Source organism: Camelus dromedarius, chromosome 6, assembly GCF_036321535.1.
Source record: "Camelus dromedarius isolate mCamDro1 chromosome 6, mCamDro1.pat, whole genome shotgun sequence".
Taxonomy (NCBI): domain Eukaryota; kingdom Metazoa; phylum Chordata; class Mammalia; order Artiodactyla; family Camelidae; genus Camelus; species Camelus dromedarius.
In genome coordinates, this window is record NC_087441.1 from 45,836,428 (window position 1) to 45,860,818 (window position 24,391).

Consider the following 24,391-nt stretch of genomic DNA (forward strand, 5'->3'; position numbering starts at 1 on the left):
TTGGATTTATTTGTAACAAGAAATTGAAGAATAGCATCTTCCTGATTGATGGATGAAAATGTAATCGCTCAGGTGTGGTGAACTGAGGAGACTGTGAGAAGACTTTCTATCTCCAAGTATCTTCCCAACCACTGTGGTACTTAGTTTTCCACTAAAAATACTCCACTGTTTCTCCATGAGCAGGAAGTTCATTGATAGGGTGTAGTTACCTGGAAAAGTCCTTCATACTCCTGAGATGGAAGTGCTTCTATAGAAGGAAGTGGAAGATAGCACAAGTCCTGGTTTTTCCTCCCACTTGGGAGAGGGAAGTAGAACAAAAGATCTGGTTTAAAAGATGACATTTTCCTAGGAAATTATTTTTGACATATTGAGAAACTTGAGGATATTTAAGTGTAATTTTGAGTGATACAAATTCTTAGGGTAATGTGCTAACAAGTTTATTACCCTTCCTTTACTCTTCAAAACCTATTCAACAAGAAGGGCTTTGTGAGGGAGTATGTCATTTAGCAGAGTATCCCAATGCACCAGGGAAGGGGTGCAGCTAAGTGACCCTTCCAGGACTCCCATTTCCACAAGAGGAAAGAGATTCAATGCCTTCTCTGATTGTGGGTTTTCTGTTGTTGACTTTTGATCTTGATGTTAGTGAATACATTGCTAATCTCCTCACTAGAATCAAGTAGAAAGGAAGAAAAACATGTCCTAGACTAGGAAAAATTCCTGTTTCCAAAGTCCAAAGGTAAAGTAATAATGAAAAAGCAGAAACTTGATCATGATAGTTCAAAATGGGACTCATATAAAGCTTCACATTGCAAAAATCTTATTAAATAAACATTTATGGTTTTTCAATGTTTTTAAAAGCATCTCTTTTGAAAACAAATATTTGGGTATTTGTTGGCACTATGCAGTTGAAACACTAAATCTAGAAATTGAATGATGTCCTTTGTTTACCTGTTTGTCTACATACGAGTTTATCTGCATTGATCATGACTCTTTGACATCAGAATGTCTTTAATTGTATCACATATCATTATTTCATGTACCACTAAGAAAGAAAAAAAATGCTCTTTGTGGAATTCTGACATGTTTGCAGTTCTTTATGGTATATCGTTATTCAAAGATGTTAATGTATGAAAAAATATCCATCTTAGAATCAATGAGATATAGTATTTTTTTAAACTGACAAAAACAGGGAAGATTGGTGTCCTCAACAGCTCATCCAGCTATCTGAAATAGTTAACAATGCAGTCAATAAATACACTTATGTTTTAAAGCAATATTTACTAGATATTATATTTCCAAGAACAATCAAGATGATTGATAAAGTACCTTAACATTTAGAGAATTAACAAAGTGATCTCTATAGATGATACCCCAAATTTCCCCTGTCATATTTTAAAGAATTTCCACTATTTGATATTTTCCTTCCTGTGCAAAGCAATGTGGTCCCTGCAGTGCTATCCAGACCAGGGTACGGGGATTGCTTCCATCATCTCTCCCATCTCTTTCTGCAGCCTTTTTAGCAAGAGCCTCTCATTTCCACTGTTAGATATGCCCAGAAGTGAATTTTATCACCTAACATTACCTCTGAATAAAAGTCTAAAGTTCTGTCCCACTTGTCACATTTCTGAACATTCCAGGAAATCTGGTCATTAAGCTCATGATACAGCTGTGTTCTCTGGGTTGGAGTTGATCAACTATCTCTTGCTGCAAGGTTTAACCAATTCTACCTGAGAAGCTTATTCTCAGTATTCTTATTGCTAAGAATATTATAGTTCTTGGGGGAAAGGATTTATACATGGTGAACAATTACCCATAGCCCTCCCATTTTTGCCATTGGTGGCATTTTAGCACATTTCTTTCCACTTTTTCACCACATTAATTTTTGCATAGATGAGATAACTTTTATGTGAAATTTGTGTGATGCTTTTTCACTCAACATCATATCATTAAAAAGAGTATTTTTAAAGGCTTTTGACTAGTTGATTGTTTTATTCTGTAGGTGTATTTGCAGTTCCCCTATTGCTTGTTATTGGGCTGTATCCATTTAGTTTTGCAGTTCTGAATTGTGTCAAAATTAGCATCTTTGTAAGCAAATCTCTGTCCACATTTTGATTGAGGGACGTAATCAACTTTAATACAATGGATTTGTGCTGTTAAATTTCTTTCATGGGGAAAAAAGGTCGTAACAATTTGTTACCCAACCAAAGGGATAGGTGTTAGAAAATGGTTATGTTTATTTAATACTGTTATTGCTTCAGTTCACAGTTGAACTAACTGGGAAACTGAGACACAGGTAGATAAAGTTGTCTCATTGCTGGTACACTGTCAGTTGTGCTTGTTGCTGGGAATCTATTGTCCTCTCCACCTAGCTAGTATCTTCCCTACCTCACTGTAGTCCCATGGAAATTCACTATCCTTGAAATTATACCAGGAGCCAGACTTTAAAAGTCCTGGTGCCTGGCTTTCTTGTATTTGGTCTTCCCCTCCTGTAAGGGGTAGTTATGGCCAAAATCACCAAACTGGATCCATGTTTGCCTTGCAAACCAAACAAACACTTCTGTTTTTGTTTTGCTTTGTGTCTGGACTAATTCTTAGCACCTCTTCTGCCTGTGAGCGATCTGTCACTTCCTTCTGTAAGACTGGCACCAGCAGATATGCAGTCTCAGAGGATCCCGGGGAGAAAGAGAGGCCGACCCCCACTTCACTCAACACCTATGAAGATGGCAGTTCATAACCTTTATTCTGCTTCAGCTGGTTCTTTACCAGCAGTGAAGATCCCAAAGAAAAGAGGGCGGAAACCCGGGTACAAGGTACGGCTCCATCATCTCCTTTCTCCAGAGTGGGATTGGGCTGGGGCATGGTGCTTGGGCAGAACTCCAATGCAAAATGTGATGAGAGGTTGGAAGCAGGGTAAAGACAGGATGAGAAATAAGTTTCTCTCAGTGAAGCATGTGACAGACGAGGCTTCATTGTAGCAACACGGTGCACAATGCATGCTGTCGCTGTTGTGTGCATTTTTACAAGTGGAGAAAGCAAATTACACCAGATGGGGAAAGCTGTAAGGCGAACAGATTTTAGGGTCATAGCTAAACACACATTATTAAACCTCGCATCTCAATTAGCGTTTCAGACACTGAGCTTTCCCCTGACTGTTCTTACGAGGGCGGCTCTTGAAGTCACTTTCCAGAACTCATTTGTCATTAATTTTAGTAGAAGCAGATGATGTTCCTGAGACATTTAAATTAATAATGAGAGCAAGCTAGTGGCAAAGGACGTGAAGAGTTTTCCCCAAACGGAGCCTCAACAAGGGGACTCATCATTCAGGGTGTTAATTCATAGTTTCCTGCTTACAAAAGGCACTGACGTCAAATTTGGCTGCAACCAGGCATATCAGGCAAAATAAAAATCCCGTTACTCTTTCAAGAATTAATGACTTGGCAAGGCTGCGGGGTGGAGAATAAAACCTCTGATGGAACTGAAATCACATAAAGCAACCCAAACCCGAGGGAAAGCTTCTCCTCTAAGATGTTTTTGAAGAGTCTGCTAGAGAAGAAAGACCATTGAGTTGTTTTCCACGAGCCTTTCGGGCATTAGAAAATGAGCTTCAGAAGTTTTCCTTCATTTATTTTTCTGGAAATAAAGAGCTTATGTTTCCATCTTGAGATCTGAATCTCAAACCAAAATGCAAATTGGCAATTAACTCCCATATATTTAGGAAAATGTATGGAAATTATTTCAGGTCAGCAGAAAGACAAAGCTTCCGGAAGAAATGGTAATGAATTCATCCTCTATCCCTTTGGTTCTCCACAGTTCTTCCAACTGCTGGAAAATAGACACAGTAGGTGGGGGGAAGGTGAGTCAAAGTTATTTGAGGGTCATTGGTTTTAGTAAAAGAAGCTTTTACTCAGCCATCTCTTGAAGTAAAGTCTTCTGTCACTGGTTATTTTTCTAACAAAGAGAGCTTCCTGTTTCTCATGGGCACACCGGCTTCAGAATTGTGTCTCCCGGAGCTGGCCCAGGGCAGGTCTCCCTGCTCGGCTACCTGTGTGGTTGCTGGGGTCTGGGAATTGCATCTGGAAGTCTGGAGCAGGACAGCCCTTCTGTTTATAGAGCCAGGGAGCAAATCCAGGATCTGAAGAAACACACTAAAAACTTCTCTCTCCTATTTGGCCTTTCTCCTGCTCCCCTGGGAGCTGTGACCCAAGAATGAAAATTACCGACAGACACAGCATTTCTGGGGCCAGGAAAAATGGAAATTCACTCCATGGAATGAACCCAGCTTTGCAATTTTCCTGTCTCCTGAAAAGGGCAATTTTCAATGCTCCTAACACTTAGAGGCATCTCAGGGCAGGAAGAAATATTTGGGGACAGTTAGCCGACATATGGGTCCTGCACGTGGCAAGTGGGGCTCATTCCCATGCCTCAGAGTCTCTTTTCTGGGGACAACAGGCCACAGCTCTTCCTTCAGTCCACCTCCCATATATTTGGGGAAATGTGTGGGAATTATTTCAGGCCAGCAGCTCCCAGATAGCTCCCCAAGCCATGGGCTTTGTGTTTGAGAAGAATGGCTCTAAACCAGGTGCCAGTCTGCATGAAGCTCCGACCGATTCATGGTGGTGATAGGAGAAAATGTCTGAAAGGACTTATAAAGCTAAATGATTCCACTTAAAGGATCACCCTTTATTATAAAATGTCTGCTTCCTATTATTTTGGTGTTAAAGTTTATTTTATAAAGTGTTATGTGTTGTGAGGGTTTGGTAATTTTTTAAAAAAGGCCTTACTTGGCAAAATAAAGTTAGCAACCTATTAAGTCTGTCTAGTTGTATTTTGACAATTTCTTAGACCCCCAAAGCCCCATTTTACCATTAACAGAAGGGTTTTAATTGTGGAGAAACCAACAAGGAAACTGTACAGTTTCATTCCATTTACCAAATGGCCACTCATTTGGCAATTTTAACTATCTGGGACAAAGATGTTTAAAAAAAATCCTGAGCAAGCGAAATAAGATATTACTTGCTCTACCCTTAAAGATCTTGTATTTTATTAGTAAGAAAATGCTTCCAAGCCCTCCCTTGAGTCTATTTACCTTTATTGTAGACACATTTCTTACAAGCTTGATTATCGCAGCTTAATAGCCTTCGATTTGAAGAGGAAGATATTTGGGGGAGAAGACTGCACACACAGCTGGATACTGAAAGTATAATTATATGATATTACATTAATAATATAGAACAATAAGATACACAATAATATTATCAATGTTATAAAATAATAAATAACAATATAACTTTTTTATACCAAAACATTATTATCATACATTTATGTTAACAATATTATCATAATAAAATTGTAGGTGTTGAGATTTTGGCAGCTCTTCCCCAGGAGATTCTGAGGATTCCTGGCTGTGCCGATTATGTCACAGGTTTGTGCTGGGTGACATTTGTCACTTCTTGCTTGGTGCTGTCCCAAGCTGCTCTGTCAGTCACCTCTGTGCCCCTGCACATGTGGACTCTCTGGTCCAAGTATGGGCACAAACCTCTCCCTTTAAGACCCAAGTGCAGCTAACACAGGCTGTGACATTTAACCCCTTCTCTGAGTCTTGAGAATAGCACGAACAAATTACAGGTGGAACAGGAAGAGCTTAATTGGCAGTCAGATGTCAGCGCTCCAGAGTTCTTGGGTCATTCCTCCTCCCAGGGCCCATCTGGCCATGTCTCTTAGCCCTGCCTGCAGCCACTTTGCTGGGGCATGCTCACTGCTGTGAGAGCATCATTTTATGGCCTTACTGCCCACTTCTCACCCCAGTCAAAGGAAGCAAAAACCTCTTAACATCATGTTTTCTCTGAAGAGCCATACTCTGCCACTAGAACAACCTTCTTCATTATCAAACAGAACATTTACATCTCAGTTTGAGGCACCTGCTGTTGATTTAGGTCCTTGGTTCAGAGACTCCCCAAAGTCATCAGGTAGATTTTCCTTACGTTTCATGACTAGAGAGACCACTGAGGTCTTTTTTAAAGAGATAGAGAGGATCTGCGCTAAGGACAAACCCTAGCTGCCATTCTGTAGACACAGCTGATTATAATGGCTCCAAATGGTGGGATTTTCAGCTTCTGTGTCCTTATGATTTAAGCAGGAAGGAAAAAGTGCTGGGTTTTTAAGATAGCCATTTGTCCCCAACAGACAACAATAATAATTAATACTAATAGTAATAATAGTTATAAGTAGCACCTATTAGCACTTCTACATTTGAGGCTCTGGGCCTGAGTATTTTATATATTTTTTCTTATTTGATCCTTGATAGTTAGTCATGAATTAACCAAATCCCATGGCCTGTAGGGCCAGCAGTCCTCTACAACTTTACCTTATTTTTCAGAATAGTAATTATGATTCAAAAAATGAGTAGATTATTTTCTGTCTGCTTCATTTAATGAGCTAAGAGAAGTGTAAATGTTCTGGAAAGAATATCATTCCTGAAATATTAAAAACAAATGGTTAAAATGTTCTAAAATGTTAGTAATTGTTATCATTCAGCATATAAATTCAGTTGCTATAACAAAGGCCAAATAACATGGCTTTAAAAAGATAGAAACTAATTTCTCTCTCATGTTACTCATGATTCAATGGCTACGTGATGTTGAGGACCCAGGCTCCTTCTATATTGTTGCTCTGCTATCTTAACGTGAAGTCTCTACCTCATGCTCTAAAATGGTTCCTCCAGTTCCCACGATCTTACCAGTCCAGCCTGCAGAATGGGGACAGAGGAGGTGGAAGGCACGCCATTCCCTGTAAGGGTGAAACCTCCAAAGTTGCACACACACTTACATTTGCAGCTCACTGGTCAGAACTGAGTCACTTGGCCACACTTAGCTCCACAGGAGGCAGGAAAATATAGTGCTGGGTGACCAGATGATGAGCTAAAATTCAGGAATTCTATTAATAAAGGAAGAAGAGAGCATGGATATTTGGGAAAAACCAGCAACCTCTGCTAAGTATTTAAAGGACAGCCTTCCATTAACTGGAAAATTCACTTTATAAAGAAAATAATTTTCTAAAGAACACGGGTAAATGCAACATTTTGTTGTGTTCCTCCTTTCTTATTTTTGTCCTTTTTCACCCCCTGAAAAATATGTGTTCTTGACACTGTAACAAGAATGTGAAGTTCACAAAAATCTCATTTAAGAGAATATTCAAACTTAAGTAGAAGGGGTTTTGTTTGTTTCAACACTTCTTTAAAGCCTCTTTCTAAAATGTTTTTATTAGAACTGTTGAATTGGCTTCAATGCTTCTTTGATTATCCAGGTCTTGTATTGCCTTAGAGTCATATTTGTGAACATTAAATATAGCCTAATAGTATGGAAGGAAAGAATGGATCTCTGATAACCCTTCCTGTGCTTATTTTTGAGGTCCTCCTCTTGCTGGTAATGGGTATAAAGTACCACCTGTGGCCCGTGGGGGAAAATGATTACACATGCACAAGGCAGGGGCCATTCCCTTGGCCTTAACACTGTGTAGCACCTAGGGCAGGGAATGTCTCTCCTAGGGTCTTCTGTGGGCCCCTGCCCTCACCCCAGGGCTGGAGCAAAAGTCAGCGGTGAGGCTTAGCAGTGGATCTGGGACAGAGACATCTTGTGAATGTTTCCTGACCAGCGTTCCGAGTATAACTCTGACATGAATGTTCATTGATATTTTTTGCTTATCTTAAGGAGTAAGAGAAATGTAAACAGTAAGGTTGTGTGTTGGAACTTCGCTCATTTGTCAAGGATGTGATTTACTTCTTTGCTGAAACTTCTTTGTGAAAACAAAATGTTTTGGTTTTTTTGTGTGATTCACAGTGTAACAGCTACAGACAAGACACACTTTTAAGTTTAATTTGCGTTTTAAACATATTTTCCATTACTCTCTTAAGCCTGTAAATCAACAAAGTAGTTAATCTAGCCCTAGTCTGAAGCATTTGCCAAGGTGTAAATATTCCCAGCATGGCCAGTTCCAAGGCACTGATGTGACACCCCTGAATATGGAGTTGGTAAAAAAGTGTCACAATACCGTACTGGTAACTGTATTTCCACACAGATGCAACAGTAAAATAATTAGAAAGTGATGAGTTTTGAGTATCTATTATCTTTGTCTTTAATATTCTTCACTGAATACTCTGTAAGTGTATGCACTTTAATTTTTAATAATTGCTGTGTTTAACAAACAACTTGCAATATTCCCGAAAATTTAACAATCATCTCTTGTGAATATTAATAAGCTGCTCTAGCCCTCAACTACTCTGAGCTCTGCTATGCACAGGATACCTGTAACTGCATGTCCCATGACCCCCTCTCATCTGCAGGGCTGATTCCATGTCGGTTGATGCACAGAACTTGGTCCCCTCACAAGTCTCTGTAAGAAACTCAGTCATAGCAAGCATTCCTTGAAATGTGTGGTCTCTGCTAAAAATTGTTGGGGTCACAGGGCAGAGTGGACAGCATTCCAATACATACTTCTCATGGATGGCTCTGTTTTTCTGAATTCCACTTTACCCAGTGATGGTGATTTTTGTTTTCATTTTTCTTCCTTCTGTCTCCTAGTACCCATGGAATACCATCTTCATTGTCTCTTTTCTGGGCTCTCCACTGTCAGCAGGAAATTAAGCCATTCTTCCCAGCCCCACCCAGGCAGAGTAGTAGCACAGCAAACCTCCCCCCAACCCCCCCCCCCCGCCCCACCCTGCACTTTACTAGTTTCACTGCCTCTCTGGAACCAGAGGAGAGTCTGAATCCAACAGAGTTGGTGGGAGAAAGCTCCAGCATCCTCATCCTATTCCTGAGCCATTTGCACTTCTGAAAGACACAGGAGAGCTGGATCACTCCCTCCCACCTCTGAGAATCCCCTTCTGTCTTCATGATGATGAGGATAGTATATTGTATTTGGATAATTTTGTTCTTCTGGGGAAGTTTTAGTGCAAAGATTGTTTAACTGGGAGCTCAGATTTGACTGAGGGGCATGTTGCCAAAGCCGTCCTCAAGGCCAAAGGATACTGGCCCGTCCATCCCTTCCATGTTTAATCTCTCCCCAGGGAAGGAAGAAAAAGGTGTGGGTAGACCCAGAAACAGGCTGACTCCTCAGAATGGAATTAGGTCATTGGCTGCAAACTTCTTGTTGTTGGAGCTGATTTGCATTCCCAACAGGCAAGTTTTTAGACTAAAGTCTGAGGTTAAACACAGTGGGGTATTCAAATTCCCCTAGCTCTGCTCCCTGCAACATCTCCTCAGAACCCTGAGGGAGTTTGGTGTGAAGACTGAGTGTGAGCTGTAAAGGAGGAATGTGCCCCCAGGGAAAGCTACGGCAGGGACGTGGACAAAACTATCCTCAGATGGGGTGGGAGGGGAAGGAAAGGAGGGAAAATGACTTTAAAAAATAGAATCTGGTATATTGGTTTCTAGAACTGCTGTAACAAAATAACAACAAACTGGGCGGCTTAAACAATAGAAATGTATTGTCTTCCAGTTCTGGAGGCTGGAAATCCGAGATCAAGGTCTACCAGGTTGGCTCCTTCTGCAGGCCGTGAGGGAGGATCCGGTGCAGCCCCGTCTGTCTCCTAGCTTCTGTCGGCCTCAGGTGTTCCTTGGCTTGTGGATGGAATTCTCCCTGCTTCTTCACATTGTCTTCCTTCTGTGCATGTCGATCTCTGTGTCCAAAGTTCCCCTTTTTATAAGGACACAGTCATATTGGATTAGGGCCCACTCTAACGACCTCATCTTAACTTGATCATCTGCATAGATCATATTTCCCAATGAGGTCACATTCACAGGTACTGGGGGTTAGGACTTTAACATCTTTTGGGAGGGACACACTTTAATCCATAGCATCCTGTATAATAGTCTTCATCTTTTAACTAGACATTTAGTCTATTTAAAGTAATTATTGATAAATTTGGGTTTAAATCTGTATTTTGTATATTCTATTTGTCCCACTCATTCTGTGTTCTTTTTACCTGTCTTTCCTGTATTCTTTTGTATGTTTAAGTATATAATTCTTTTCTACTCCTTGAAAGTTAAGCACTCTGTTTTCTATTGTATTACTGATTGCTTTAGAAATTACAGCATGCTTCCTTACTAGAGTTTTCTAAAGTTAACTTTACCTTTGTTTCTCCCTAGATATACAAGGACTTAGGGACACTTTTTTTTAATCTCCCCATTTGAATATTATTGTCATTACACATTTTAATTTTTTTTGCTTTTTTAATCTTTCAAAGCAATTATTTTTGTTTTGTACAGTCATTTTCATTTAGATTCACCTGCTTATTTACCACTTCTAAAAAATTCATCATTCCTTTTTGTATATCAGACCTCCAGCTGAGATCACTTTCCATTTGCCTGCAGTACATCTTTTAGAAATCTCTGTAATATAGATCCTTTAGTGATGAATTCTCTCAGATTTTGTTGTCTGGAAGTATCTTTATTACATCTTCATTTTTGGAAAAAATATTTTTGCTGGGTATAGAATTCTAGTTGTTAGTTATTTCCATACAACACATTGAAGATATTATTCCATTTGTCTTTGGGCTCATTGTTATAAAGAACTCAGCTATCCTTTTAACTTATTTGAGTGTTCCCTGTAAGGTTTTGTATTTTTTTAAGCTAATTTGAAGGCTTTGTTTTCTTTATCTTTGGTGTCCTACTATTTCATTCTGTTGTGTCTACCTGTGGATTTCTTTTTTATTCATCCTATTTAAGATTTGTTGGGCTTCTGGAAACTGTGATTAGAATTTTCATCAGCTCTGGAAAATTCTCAGCCATTATCTTTTCAAATATAACCTCTGTTCCATTCTCTCTGAAACTCTAATATTGAAACTTCTCATATTCATATCTTTTAACCTCTCCTCCATAGTTTTTATGTATTTGTCTCTATGCTACTTTTTGGTTAATCTCTTCTGACATGTCTTCTGGCTCACTAATTCTCTCTTTAGCTACATTTAGTATGCTGTTAAATCTGTCCATTTAGTTTCTAATTTTAGTTATTGTACTTTTCATCTATAGAAGTTAAATTTAGTTCTTTTACAAATTTTCTATGCTTTTTTTTTTTTATAGTTTTCTGTTCACCAGAGATGTTTTCAAACTTGTCCTTTATATCTTTAAACATAGTACCACAGTTGTTTTTATGATCTAAGTCTGATAGTTGAAATATCTTAAATATTTCTGGGGTTTATTGCTGTGTTTTTATTGCTCATTCTTGCTTTGATTCCTTACTTCCTTGTGTGTTTGGGTTGTGCTATTCATTGACTTTGAAAAGTCATTTTGGGAACTTCTTTGAGCCTTTCTCCAGAGATGATTTATGTTTGTTTTTCCACGTACTTGGGAGCACTGCCAGATAGGGTAATTTTTAAACTAACTTCACAGGCTGAAGTTTTCTTGGTCACTCAAGTTCTATGCATTTGGGCTGCAAATCTGTGTGAGCTCTGGCCTGTGGCAAGATCTTCTCAGGGATTTCCTTAGAGTCAGGTGGGGTGGGGGTAGGGCAGGACAAGTTTACAGCTGGCTCACCTTTACTCTGAGGTTGTAGCCCTTTGAGTGAGCCCTGGGATCCATGGCAATTGCAAGGCCTAGATTTCACCTATATTTGGGCCCAATTCTTCTTTGTATATTATTAGCTCCTCAATAATTTTACTAACTTTACATTTTATCCATTATTGGTAGTTATTTTCAGTTGATCCAAATAACCTAGTTTTCTATATTCCCTGAAACAAAACAGCAAAGAAATTTAGGATACCGCATCTCTTTTAATCAACATTCAAAGTGGCACTGACACTGGTTTTACATCAAATTCTTTAATACTTTCAAAAGTAGTCTAACTCAAGGTACATACACAGCATTGTGAGTTGGAAGAGAACTTAGAAACCACAACTCTACCCTCATTTAATGGCTTTGAAAGATGAAGCCCAGAGACATTGAGCGGATTGCTCAGAGTCTTATGTGAGTTGGTGGCAGAACCAGGGTTAGAATCCCAGTCCTATCTGGGTCCTGTGTTCTCACCACTTCCTTGCAGCTCGTTGGGCACTGTGAAGTCATGTCAGTTCTTAGTGTCCATTTCCCATATGAGGAAATGTGGATGCTCGACTTCTCTTCTTGTCCTCTCCCAGAAGTTCTACACAGAAGCTTTTCTGTCCTGGTCTGAAGGTTTACTGCTTGAATATTAAAGGAGGAATGTTTTGAACCTTAGAGGCAAGCCAGTATTCTTGCTTCCCCAAAGTTAACTAAATAAGCAACAAGTAAAATGCTAATGTTTTAAAACTATTGTACTGTCAAAACGAAGTTTATGTGAATAAACCTAGAAGTTGTCTTTAGTTTTGCACCTCCTCTCACACATCACCTTGAATCCAACCAATTCTTTCAACCCACTACTCCCACCCTACTTCAGCCACCAGTGCCTCTTGCCTGGACCACCTGATAAACCCCTTGCTAGTGTTCCTTTCTCCACCTTGCCTCTCCCTATCCCCATACAGTCTCCAAAGAGCAGCCATACTTATCTTTATAAAACAAAAACTGGGTTGTGTCTTTCCCTTCTTAAAATTCTCAAATTGTTTCCATAACTCTCAGAATAAAATACAAACTCCTTAATCTGACTGACTTTATTTACTAGGGCTGCTGTGATAAAGTACCACAAGTGGTGAGTGGCTTAAAACAACAGTTCTGGAGGCAGACCTCTGAAATCAAGTTGTTGGCAGGGCCATGCTCTCTCTGAAGGTCCTTGGGTATGATCCTTCCTCGACTCTTTCTAGTTTCTAGTAGTTTCTGATAATCTGTGGTAGTCCTTGGTTGTAGATGCATCATTCCAATCTCTGCCTCTGTGGTTACAGGACATTCTCCTTGTGTGTCTGTGTCTGTGTCCAAATTTCCATCTTCTTATAAGGACACCAGTCATTGGCATTGGGGCCCACTCTAATCCAGTATGACCTCATCTTAATTTGATTACATCTTCAAAGACCTTATTTCAAAGTCAAGTAACATTCACAGGTACTGGGGATTAGGACTTTTAAACATATCTTTTTGAGAGGGACATGAATCAGTCTACAACACTGACTGAGAGAGCCCTCATGATTTGGCTCTAGCTAACCTCATCTTGCATCATTCTGCCTCTTGCCCACAATTCCAGCCACCCTAACTTCCTGGTTCCTTGAAGAAGCCAAGCTATAGGAGGCTTACACCGACCACTCTATCTGCTCGGAAGGTTCTTTCCCCAGGCTCCCTCTTGTCATTAACATCTTGATGTAAATGTCACCCCCTTATTGGCCTACCCTGGTCACCTGGTTCCTTTTTATCATATAACTATATTTTACTTCCTAGAGTAGTACTTATCCCAATTTGACATTCTTATTGTGTGCTGTTTGTCTCCTCCTGCTATGACATTAGCTCATTGAGAACAGCGACCTTATCTCCCTCATTCAGAGCTGTATTCTCAGCATCTATAATAGTTTCCTGCATATAGTAGATGCTCCATAAATATTAGTTGAGTAAGTGCCTCATAGAGTGAATTTTTTTTTCCTTTTTTAGACTTAGCTTAAATGATGCAACTTAAAAAGGGCAGCTCCTGCCTAAGCCATACTTAGGAACCATTGCAAGATGAATTGGGAACATGTTTCTTAAAGGGGATCTGTGTGAGGTGTAAGGTAGGAGGGTGGGTCTGCAAGGATTTGTGAAGATGTGATCCCAAGAGGTAAGTAAAGAAAGTGTAGGTGGTTTCTAGGAGAAAGATGGGCAATTTCCCTGTCCTGCCATGGCTACATAAATAAGAACCTTGGAACTCATTTGTATTTCTGGAATTTCATAATAAATATTTACTAAGTTCTCACTTTGCATTAGCCCTATGCTAAGTGTTTGCACTTCATTTTCGCCACATCCCTGTGAGGAGATATTATTATTCTTACCTTACACCTGGGAAAGGCAGAATCTAAAACCCTAAAATGAGATTAGAACAGGGTTAGTGAGGGGCCAAGCTGGACCTGGAACCCAGATCAAAAAGCTGTGTACCCATTGCCTTATTTGTAGATTTTTCTCTGTTGTTTCATCCTCTGCTGATGTGCAGTCTCCATATATCTTTATACTCCCCCAACCACTTTTTTGTCCTCCGTTTACCAACCTCTTGCTATCAGTCTAACAAATACTGTGTAGTTAGTATGTCTGTTTCTGCCACACTTGCATATTTCTGGAAAAATACTTGAATGTTACATCAGCTGACCCCTCTCCTTTAGTATGCCCTGGCCACACACTTTAGTTTGCAAGCTAATTCCCTCCCAACTCTTTGCAGTGATTCTCTAACAAACGACTTAGAGAGGTCTTACCCTGAAAGACAGCAGGAGCAAGAAACTCTCCAGGCCCTTATTTTTGGATCTGTGAATGGAAAAGAAAGATGAGCTGATCCCAGACTCCCCAGCCCCTTTGGTTGAGACTCCAGCTGGCAGGGGCCGCCTCTGCCCTTCTGCTTCATCCCACCACGATGCTTTAACAAGGCAAAGCACAGCCATTGGCAGCCACGCCCTGGATAAGGAGTTGCCACACCCATTTGATTGAGGTTTTGAATTTCAGATAAAGGTGCCAACTTTGCCAGCATCTGTACAGGGCTATTGGCTTTGAAGGCCCAGGATTAGCGCCTATAAGTCAGAGCAAGGCGTCCTGGACAGCAAATCTTCTTCCAGTCTTATGCTGCCAAGAAAGAGGCCTCTCCTCCCTCCTTCTTCATTTTACCCAGTTTATTCTGCCAGATCCTGTTTTTAATATTTTAAAAATAAACTATATTTTAGAATAGTTTTAGGCTTAGAGGAGAGCTGCAAAGATACAGAGGCTTGTTATGTACCCAACACCTAGTTCCCCCTACTGTTAACATCTTACATTACTATGGTATATTTGTCACAGCTAGAGAACCAATAATACATTATTGTTAAATAATGTCCCTTTTTACTCAGATTCATTAGTTTTTCCCTATTCTGTTCCAGGATCCATCCAAGATACCTCATCACATTTAGTCATCTTGTCTCCTTAGGCTCCTCTGGGCTATGAATGTTTCTTAGACTTTTCTTGTTTTTGATGACATTGGCAATTTTGAGGAGTATTGGTCAAGTGTTCTGTAAAATGTTCTGCAATTTGAGTTTGTTTGAAGTTTATTCCACAATTAGAAGGTTATGGATTTTTGGAAAGAAGATCTCAGAGGTAAGATGCCACCACATTATATCAAGGGTGTGTACCATCGTCATGGCTTATCACTGTGGATATGACCTTGTTCCCCTGGCTGGTGCTGTTTGACAGGTTTCTCTACCATAAAGTTACTTTTCCCCCCATTTCCATACTGCCTTCTTTGAAAGGAAGTCATTATGTGTGGCCCACACTTAAGGAGTGAGGAGTTATGCCCCACAATAAATATTCAGAATTTTTATGCATGGGAGATTTGTCTGTCCCCCTCATTTATTGACTTAGTCAATGGATATTCAGTGTGTACTCTGCATTATAGTCCATCACTTCATTCTTCATTTTTTGCTCATGTTGGTCCAGATTTGGCCACTGAAAGCTCTTTCTGTTGACTCCTGTGTCCCTACCCCCTTCATTGTGTGTGTGTGTGTCTGTGTGTGTGGTTTTTTATTTAGTACTTTCTTAATTTCTGGCTCATCTCTTATGTTTCCTGCCCTAGTCCTAGAATCAGCCATACCTCCAAGGATACCTGGTTCCTTTCACTGAAGCACGGTATTAGAAATCAAGATAGCAGCACTCTGTTTTATTTTGTCCATTTAAAAAACCAACCAACCAAACAAACAAAACCCCAGCAATGACCAAGACAAATGCCCTGCTAGAGAACAGCTTGGATAGGTTGGCGCACACAGGGAACTCCTCACTGCACACATGGAGAGGCACTGACTCCCAGGGTGCCACATCACACCAAAGGAATGTTTCTAGTCAGTGGACTAGAATATGAATCTATTTTAGGCCCTTTCTAAAATCATGGGTGACTTCCCTTTTCTAGACTAGGTTACTTTAAACAATGAGAAATTTCAGAATGCTAAGTCAAAGGATATTTCTACTGATGATTTATTCTCTTACCAAAAGGATATTACAAAAAATCATATACCACCCATAGTTGCACGAGATTCTTTATTTGTTCAAAAGTCCTAGCAGTTGTTTTAGAGGTTGAATGAATGCATATAGTTTTTCCTGCAACCAGCTGGCTTATTCTAATCCCTTTAATTGCTTCACCTGGACAGAGTTGATGGGCAGAGGTAACAGTCAATTGTAATTGTCTTACTTCATTGGAGGTGGGTTCAATGTACAGATCCCTCTCTAATAAATATTAAAATAATGAGCAAGCATTAGATGTGAGCGTTGTCATGAGGTTTACGTGAACCATAAACAGTGCCTGTCTGTCTAAGTCAGCTGCCATCATCATCATCATTATCATCATCTTTCTAGGGAAGGATCACAAGGATCTTTGTGTAATTTACTTAAAGACAACAGAGGGGGGAAATGACGGCTTGCTAATCCTGTTTTTACCCCCACCAACATTGTTATCTGTGTGTTGGGAGCTGGAGGGCTTTACGCCTGTAAAAGGAGGATTTAGCCAAGGCTCTTCCAGAGGCTGCCCTCGGTCCTTGGGAGCTGTCACCACCAGCCTCTCCCTCACAAGCTATGCAGAACTGGATATCATTCCTAGAGAGACCACCAGGGGGACCCTTGGTGCATGACCTGAGAGGACAGACAGCGTGGCCATAGCTCTCTTCACATTTGGCAGATGAGGAAACCCTGCCAAAGTCATGGTGACTGAGTCACAGCAGGTTTCCCACCTGTTCCTTCCCACCACTGAAGTGTCTTTTAAATTAGTTTTATAATATTTAGTAGTGTATTGGTACATGATGACCCCTTTAATTTTTCAAATGCTAAATTCACAGTAAGATGAGATGTCTGTTGTTATATGCTGCTTCTGATTAGTATAGGGTCTCGCACAAGAGCCCCAGATTCTGCACTCATACAGCCTTGTGCAGCCAATCCCCTCACTCTTGGCCTATCTCCTTTTAAATTTATTTCAATGAATTTAAATTCATCTCCACACATCCCATTGTGCCTTCAGTGCTGCTCAGCAGCTATGCTTCATTCCCCCACCTCTCCCTCCAACTTCATCAATATGCTCTCCTCTGCCCTTACACACAGCTTCCAGCATCACTGAGAAATTAAAAGCCATTGGAAGAGGCCTTCTGTAAGCTCCCACCTCCACATACCCAGATCCAGACCCTCTTTCCTTCCTATTGCACTGGATGCAAAGTCCTTGTTTCTCCCTAAGGCCATAGCTCCCCTCTGATTCACTAAGTCTCATCCTCTCTCACCTACTCAGAATCCCGATGCCAGCAGATCTCCACTTACTCCCCTCTGTCATCAAATTTTCACTCTCTACTGAGTTAGTTCCATCAGCATTTGAACATATTTCTCCCATCTCAAAAACAAAAGCATCTTTTAAAATTAAAAAAAATTAATTGTGATAAAACCACATGGCATAGAATTTACACTCATAACCATTTCTAAGTATACAGTTTAGTAGCGTTAAGTATATTCACTTCATTGTGCATCCAATCTCCAGAATGTCTTCACCTTGCAGAACTGAAACTCCATACCCATTAAACAGCTTTCCAACTCCCCCTCCCTCCAGCCCCTGGCACCCACCATTCTACGTTCTGTTTAGCGCGTCTGACTCCTCTAGGTACCTCATATAAGGGGAGTCATACAGTAGCTGTTTTTTTTGTGACTGGCTTATTTCACTTAGCATAAGGTCCTCAAGTTTCATGTTGTAATGTGTGTAAGAATTTTCTTCCTTTTTCAGGCTGAATAATATTTCCTTGTACATATATACCACATTTTGTTTATCCATTCATGTGCTGACAGACATTTGTAGTTGCTTTCAGAATGACGATTATGAATAATACTGCTATGAATATGAGTGTAGAAGTATCTCTTGGAGACCCTGCTTTCAGTTCTTTTGGAAATATACCCAGAGTGGAATTGCTGGATAATTCTATTTTTAATTTTTTGAGGAATGCATCATTTTAAGCATTCTGTACCATTTGACATTCCCACCAATAGTGCACAAAAGTTGCAATTTCTCCCTATCCTCATCAACACTTGTTATTTAAAAAATTTTTTTTATAGTAGCCATCCTAATGGGTACAAGGTGCTTTCTCACTGTGGGGCAAAAATCTTTTGATCCTGCTTTCCTCTTGCTATGGCTAATTGCTGCTCTCCTTTAAGACAAGACTCCTTGACAGAGTTGACTTTACTTCCTGATCCCAACACCTCTTTCCCCATTATTTCTTGAGCTTATTCCAATCAGGTTCTCATCCCACCTACTCTACCATGACCTCTCTTGTTGAAAAGTTGCTACATCTAGCAGCCACTTCTAGTCTTCCTTGTCTGATCAGAGCATTTGACATGGTTAATCACTCTCTCCTTCATGAAACACTTTCTCCATTTTGCTCCCACATCACCACACTTTCCCAATTTTCTTTCTACCCCACTGGATGTCTTTCATGGTTTCTTTTGCTGGTTCCTCCTCATCCCTCTAACCTCTTCTTGTTGGAGTCTTGCAGGGCTCAGTGCTTGGATCTTTCTCTTCTCCATTTACACTCGATTCTCTGATGATCTCATCCATTATCATGGCCTTAATTATCAACTCTCTATTGATGATTCCCAAATTTTAACCTCGGTTTAGACTTTCCCCAGAACGCCATACTCCAGTATACATACTTGCCTACTTACCATCTCTACTTGGATCTAGGCATCTTTAAACTTGACATGTCCAAAACTAACCCCTGATATTCCCTAGTTCTCTCCACTCTCCCCTCCTTCTGACTCCACCTACAGACTCTCTAGCCCAAACCTTAGAGTCATCTTTGACATCTTTTTTTCTCTCACACACCACATTCAACGTGTGGGAAAGTCTTGCTGGTTCCACCTTCAAAAGCTGTCCAGAATCCATCCCCTTCTCATCACCTCCACTGCTATCACTCTGATCCAACCTACCATCATTGCTCTTCTACCCTAGATTAGTGGTCCTCCCACTTTTTCTCCTTTCATTTCTTCCAACACAGCAATCAGAAAGATTGTTAAAATGTCCGTTTAGATTTTGTAGTTTCTCTGCTCAAAAGAGCTCAGAGCAAAAGTCAAAGAACTTGCAGTCTTGCTAATCCCTGTGGCTTTACCACCTCTCCAATCTCACTCTTGCCTCCTTGAAGTTGCACAAATACTCCAGGCATGCTCTTGCCTCAGGACCTTTGCACTTGATATTCTCATTCACTGGAATGTTCTTCCCATAAACACTGGTATGACTTGCTCCCTCACCTCCTTGAAACCTTTATGCAATATCATCCAAGAAGTGCCTTAACTGTCCTATTTTAAAATTTCAACCCAAAATACAATTCCTCTCCATGCTCCTTCCCTCTTTTTTCATCCTCAGCTCTTACCATCTCTAACATACTATATCATTTTCTTGTTTATTCTGTTTATTGTCTGTTTCCCCCCATCAGAAAGTCAGTTCTATGAGGACAAATATGTTTCTCTGCTTTGTTCCCTGCTGTATCCCCAGCAGCTAAAGTAGTTTCTGTCCTGTAATGTGCACTCAATACATATTTGCTGAATGAATAAATGAATGAATTCAGAATGATTGGATAACTAGCAGTAAGAATACTATTTTCCCATGACTATTATTATTATTACATCCTAAAAATCTGGGAAGCAAGTTAGGATATGGATGGGAACTGCATATATATTAACAACGTCTTACTACTCAAAGCTTGGTCCATGGACCAGCCAGCATCAGCACTGCCTAAGGAGCTTGTTAGAAATGTAGAATTTCAGGCCCCACCCCAGGCCTCCTGAATCAGAGTCTGCATTTTAATGAGACCACACCCCCCAGGTGATTGATTGCACCTTGAAGTTGAAAAGCACTGGTGTTGAGCAGCGGTCCTTAATCTTAGATTAATTTTGTACTGGAATCATCTGAGTATCCGGGGTCCCACACCCAGAGATTGATGTAAGTGGTCTGGAGTGGGGTCCAGACATAGGGCAGTGGTGAAGTGATGAAGTGACTGACTTCCTTATTATTTTTGGGTGGACAGCTAAGATTAGAAACTTATCTGTCAAACCTTGGTACAGAGAGTGACTTGTTGGTATTGACACATCAACCAGTCATCTCCACCCTATTCCATAACAGCAAACTTCAGCTCCTTATTTGTGATTTCAAGTGAGGGACCTTCCAGGTGGCTGCTTGTCACTACCAGAGAATGCGCTCATGTTCACTCTCAGCTGCCTAGATGGTCTCTGCTGCAGAGGCACTCTACCCTGCTGAGAAGCACGTCAGCCACTTGGGGGAATGGCTCTTGCTCTCTCTTTTCCAGCAGGAGCCAGTGATCTTTGTGAGCAAAAAGCTCAGCAGAGTGAGCAGAACTTCAGGGACAGTCTCTGGGTGGCTGTCAGGAAAGCCCTGTCCATGGGAATCTCGACAACACAGGGGCTCAGGCTGGGAACTGTCCCCCACTCTGCGTCTTGCACTCGAGGGCTTGCAGATTCCAACTGTCCATACCTCTTTGTGTCCCACACATGCTGCCTGACACAGTCATTTCCTGGGTGGCTCCACTGTAAGGGTGGGGGATGCAGAGGTGACCACTGCATGTGACCCAAACTTGAATCTTTTTTTTTCTGATTGAACTATAGTTGGTTTACAATCTGTGTCAATTTCTGGTATATTAGCATAGTGATTCGGTTTTATATATGTATTCTTTTTCATATTCTTTTTCATTACAGGTTATTACAAGATATTGACTGTAGTTGCCTATACTATACAGTAGGACTTGTTGTTTGTCTATTTTATATATAGTAGTTTGTATCTGCTAATCCCAAACTCCTAATTTATCCCTCCTCCCATCCCTTTCCCCTTTGGTAACCGTAAGTTTGTTTTCTATGCCTGTGAGTCTCTTTCTGCAAACTTAAATCTTGGTCATGGACTTGAATCTGAAGTTCAGCTCCCAAAGCTGCACAATAGAAAGGTGTGGAAGCGTGACAGAGTCGCAGTGGTTAATCAACACCCAGGAAAGATCCTGGGAAGGTGCAGAGAGCATCTCCAGATTTTCATTGACTCTGGGCTCTCTCTTGCAGCTCAAGTCTCGGGTTCTCATGACTCCGTTAGCCCTCTCACCTCCGCGGAGCACGCCAGAGCCCGACCTCAGCTCCATTCCTCAGGATGCAGCCACCATACCCAGCTTGGCGGCCCCACAGGCTCTCACAGGTATGTCAGGTGAATGAACTCCTGGGCGTGATGGTCTGCCCACCATCTAGAGTTACTTTGTGAACTAGAGAGCCACCTCTGAGATTGAGCAAATGGAAGATTTAGAGTGTTAGCTGGACAGCAGGTGGGGTGCTCAGGTTCCCTGAGAACAGGATTTAAATGTTTCACAGCTTGGATTATTTAAAATTTGTTTTCAATGCACCTTGGGTTGCTGGCTGCCATAGATGGGTGGGGGACTATGAAGAGTGGTTGGTGGCCCAATTTTTTCTTTTCAGAGCCAGGTTTATTTTGCACCAATAGTGAGCCTACTCACCTTGAAGTTGCTTCATTAGTAAAGGAAGTAATAATACCTAAATCCTATGTTGAGAATCAAACAAGATAAAGTATATACAGTGCCCAGGATAGAGTAGCTGTTCAATTAAAAAGTGTTTTTCTTCAACTTTGTTGTTACTGTTTAATCCTTCCGAAATCCTAGTGGTCTCCTCTTAAAGTCCCTCTTGAACACTCCTTTGCACTAGTGGCTCCCAAGGTAAGATGCTCATACCTGGGGTGGAGGCAAGGGGAGACATAAGAGGAGTCATTAATGTATGGAAGAAAATACGACATCTGCTATTATTTCTTTTCTTCTCATCCTTTAAAAATGTCTATTTTTTATTATGTTTTAAAATTTATGCAATACATTGATACAGTTGAGAATGTGTATAATCTATAAATAAACACACACTCTTTGGGGCATGTGTTCAAACATTTTTTACCAATGGGGTGTATTACTTTAAAAGTGTGGGGACAATTGGTTGGGCTCATCTAAATGGACAGCTGACTGTTTATTATTCCTGAGGTTGTAAATAGCATTCTCTTTAGAACTTCATTGAATCAATAGTCTTTGGAGTGATTAGCATCATGTTGCTTTTTTTATTTACTTCAGGTTAACAAAAAAAAAAGGGCAAGTATTATGTATAGCTTGATAGCTTCTTGGGAGGAGGGAGGAAGATTTTGTGTGTGTATGTTCCCAGCATAGAAATATATTTATACACATGGTCAACAATTGTCCATAATTGTCTACGATTCAGATTTAAGTACACCAGAGAGGACCCATCTGTCTGTCTCTTCCCAACCAGGAGGCCCTCTTGAGATCAAGCCCTGGTGGTTGGAGGTGGTTGGCTCTACTGCCTCTTTTACTTCTTAAGTTGGGAAAAATTGGTCCCACTTTGGCCTTTTCAGCTTTCCCAAGGCCAAGGCCAAGGAGGCATGGCTGAGGCACCCCCATACACACGAGAGCCACCCCAGGCCTGATGTGTGTTGATGCTGAGGGCTTTGTGGGTCTGTTTCCACAGTCTGCCTCTACATCAACAAGCAAGCCAACGCAGGGCCATACCTGGAGAAGAGGAAGGTGCAGCAGCTGCCCGAGCACTTCGGGCCCGAGAGGCCGTCGGCGGTCCTGCAGCAGGCTGTGCAAGCATGCATCGACTGTGCTCACCAGCAGAAGCTGGTCTTCTCCCTGGTCAAGCAGGGCTACGGTGGTGAGATGGTGTCGGGTAAGGCGCCGGAGCATATTGTATGGGGAGGGCTGTGGGTGTCTCTATGAAGAGGAAGGAAGCTATAATCAGGCTAGGGGGACAGGGGCTATGGCCAGGGTCCGTCCCTATCTGCTGGTGGGACCTTAAATGAGCCTGTGTGCTGAAGGCCTCTCTCAGGGCTTCAGGAGGTGATACTTCCAGACCTGGACAAGAAGACTAGATGACTGAACTCTTACCCTTGACTTATCTCTTTCTCCCATCTCCCACTTGCAACCCATCAGTAAATCCTATCACTCTAACTTCAAAATATATCCAGAATCCAGCCAGCTTTCACCACCCACAGCAACCATTCTGGTTCTTTAAAAATCTAAGTCAGATTATGCCCTTCCTCTGCTCTAAACCCTCAATGGCTCCCATGTCATTACGAGAAAAAGCCCACATCCTTATAAGGGCCTCCAGGCTGTATGTGACCTGACCCTGGGTAATTCCTAGTCACTTCTCTTGAGTCCACCATTTGGCACTGGCCACAGCGGCCTCATTCCTATGTCTTCCAACCACGCTCTTGTCGCAGGGTCTTTGCGCCTGCTGTTTTCTTTTTCTGGAATGTTCTTTCCCCAGCTGTCCATGTGACTTGCTCCTGGACTTCTTTCAGGTTTCTACTCAAATGCTACCTCATCAAATTGCCCTTTCCTGACCACCCTGTCTAGCGTATCAGCCCTTGTCACTATTTATTCTCCCTTCCTCTGCTTCGTTCCTTTCTCATGGCACTTAACACCATGCAGGGCAGTAGGGAAAGCTCGTGGTCTCCACCCCATCTCACAGGGCATCTTTTAAACAGGAGCCTTCAGGGTCAATCCCTTCTCCCATTGTCGCCACCCTCCTCCAGTTTCTGCCCTGACCCAACCACGTCCAGAGGGAGTAGAAGTTGTCGCCACAGGTGAGAGGCAGAATCAGAAGCTCTGCCGCCTTCAAACGTTTGCCTGCAGAGCCTCTCCCCTTCTTACCCAAGGCTCTCTACTTACACAGTGGTTGTCACCACCTGCCCTGAACCCCTTTGCAAGATGCTTTCACTCTAAGGGGACAGGTTGGTGTCTTCTCTGGTCCAGCATTGTGGACATGGCCTCCATATCACCAGGGAAAGAGGGGACGATTCCCTCACTGTGGGGCAGTGCAGGTGACTCTGCTGGCTGGCTAAGAGAGTATCGGGGAGAGGGGCCTCTAATGTGGCTGCACCCTGAAGAATCAAAGCAGAAGCATTTTATGTAACTCCAGATCGACCCCAAGGGCTTGGGGGTGGAGAGGTTGTCCAACCCAGCTCCCCCAGCTCTGATTGATTCAGACTCCTTCTGGAGCTCCCTCTGAGCAGGAAGCTGGGTCTGACTTGCTAGTAATTGATTAAAATAGAACTTGGCAAGGTCTGAGTGCATGTGTCTGACCCAGGATGACTGTTAGGAGACACAGCAGATACAGCCAGAGGCAGGAGGAAGGAGTACTACACCAAGAGGGGCCAGGGGCCAGCAGGCCTCTGAGAATCCCTTTGCCACTCTTTTCTTGGTTTCCATCTGAGAGCCAGGTTCTCG

The 24,391-nt window shown here is 41.6% G+C and overlaps 1 protein-coding gene across 5 annotated transcripts in view; it reads left to right on the forward strand.

The window, feature by feature from the left end:
- The window catches only part of SCML4 (Scm polycomb group protein like 4), a 106,418-nt gene that overhangs the window by 40,598 nt on the left and 41,429 nt on the right, over window positions 1–24,391 (forward strand). For 4 of the 5 annotated variants that reach the window (XR_010381277.1, XR_010381276.1, XM_010989612.3 and 1 more), the window contains exons 2-4: window positions 2,596–2,810; window positions 21,165–21,294; window positions 22,629–22,829. Coding sequence is in view for 3 of the 5 variants with exons in the window: in XM_010989612.3 (XP_010987914.1) it covers window positions 2,655–2,810; window positions 21,165–21,294; window positions 22,629–22,829 (487 nt within the window). In the remaining 2 variants the exon portion in view is untranslated. The remainder of the gene's footprint in view (window positions 1–2,595; window positions 2,811–21,164; window positions 21,295–22,628; window positions 22,830–24,391) is intronic. The other variant, XM_064486808.1, reaches the window with a different exon arrangement.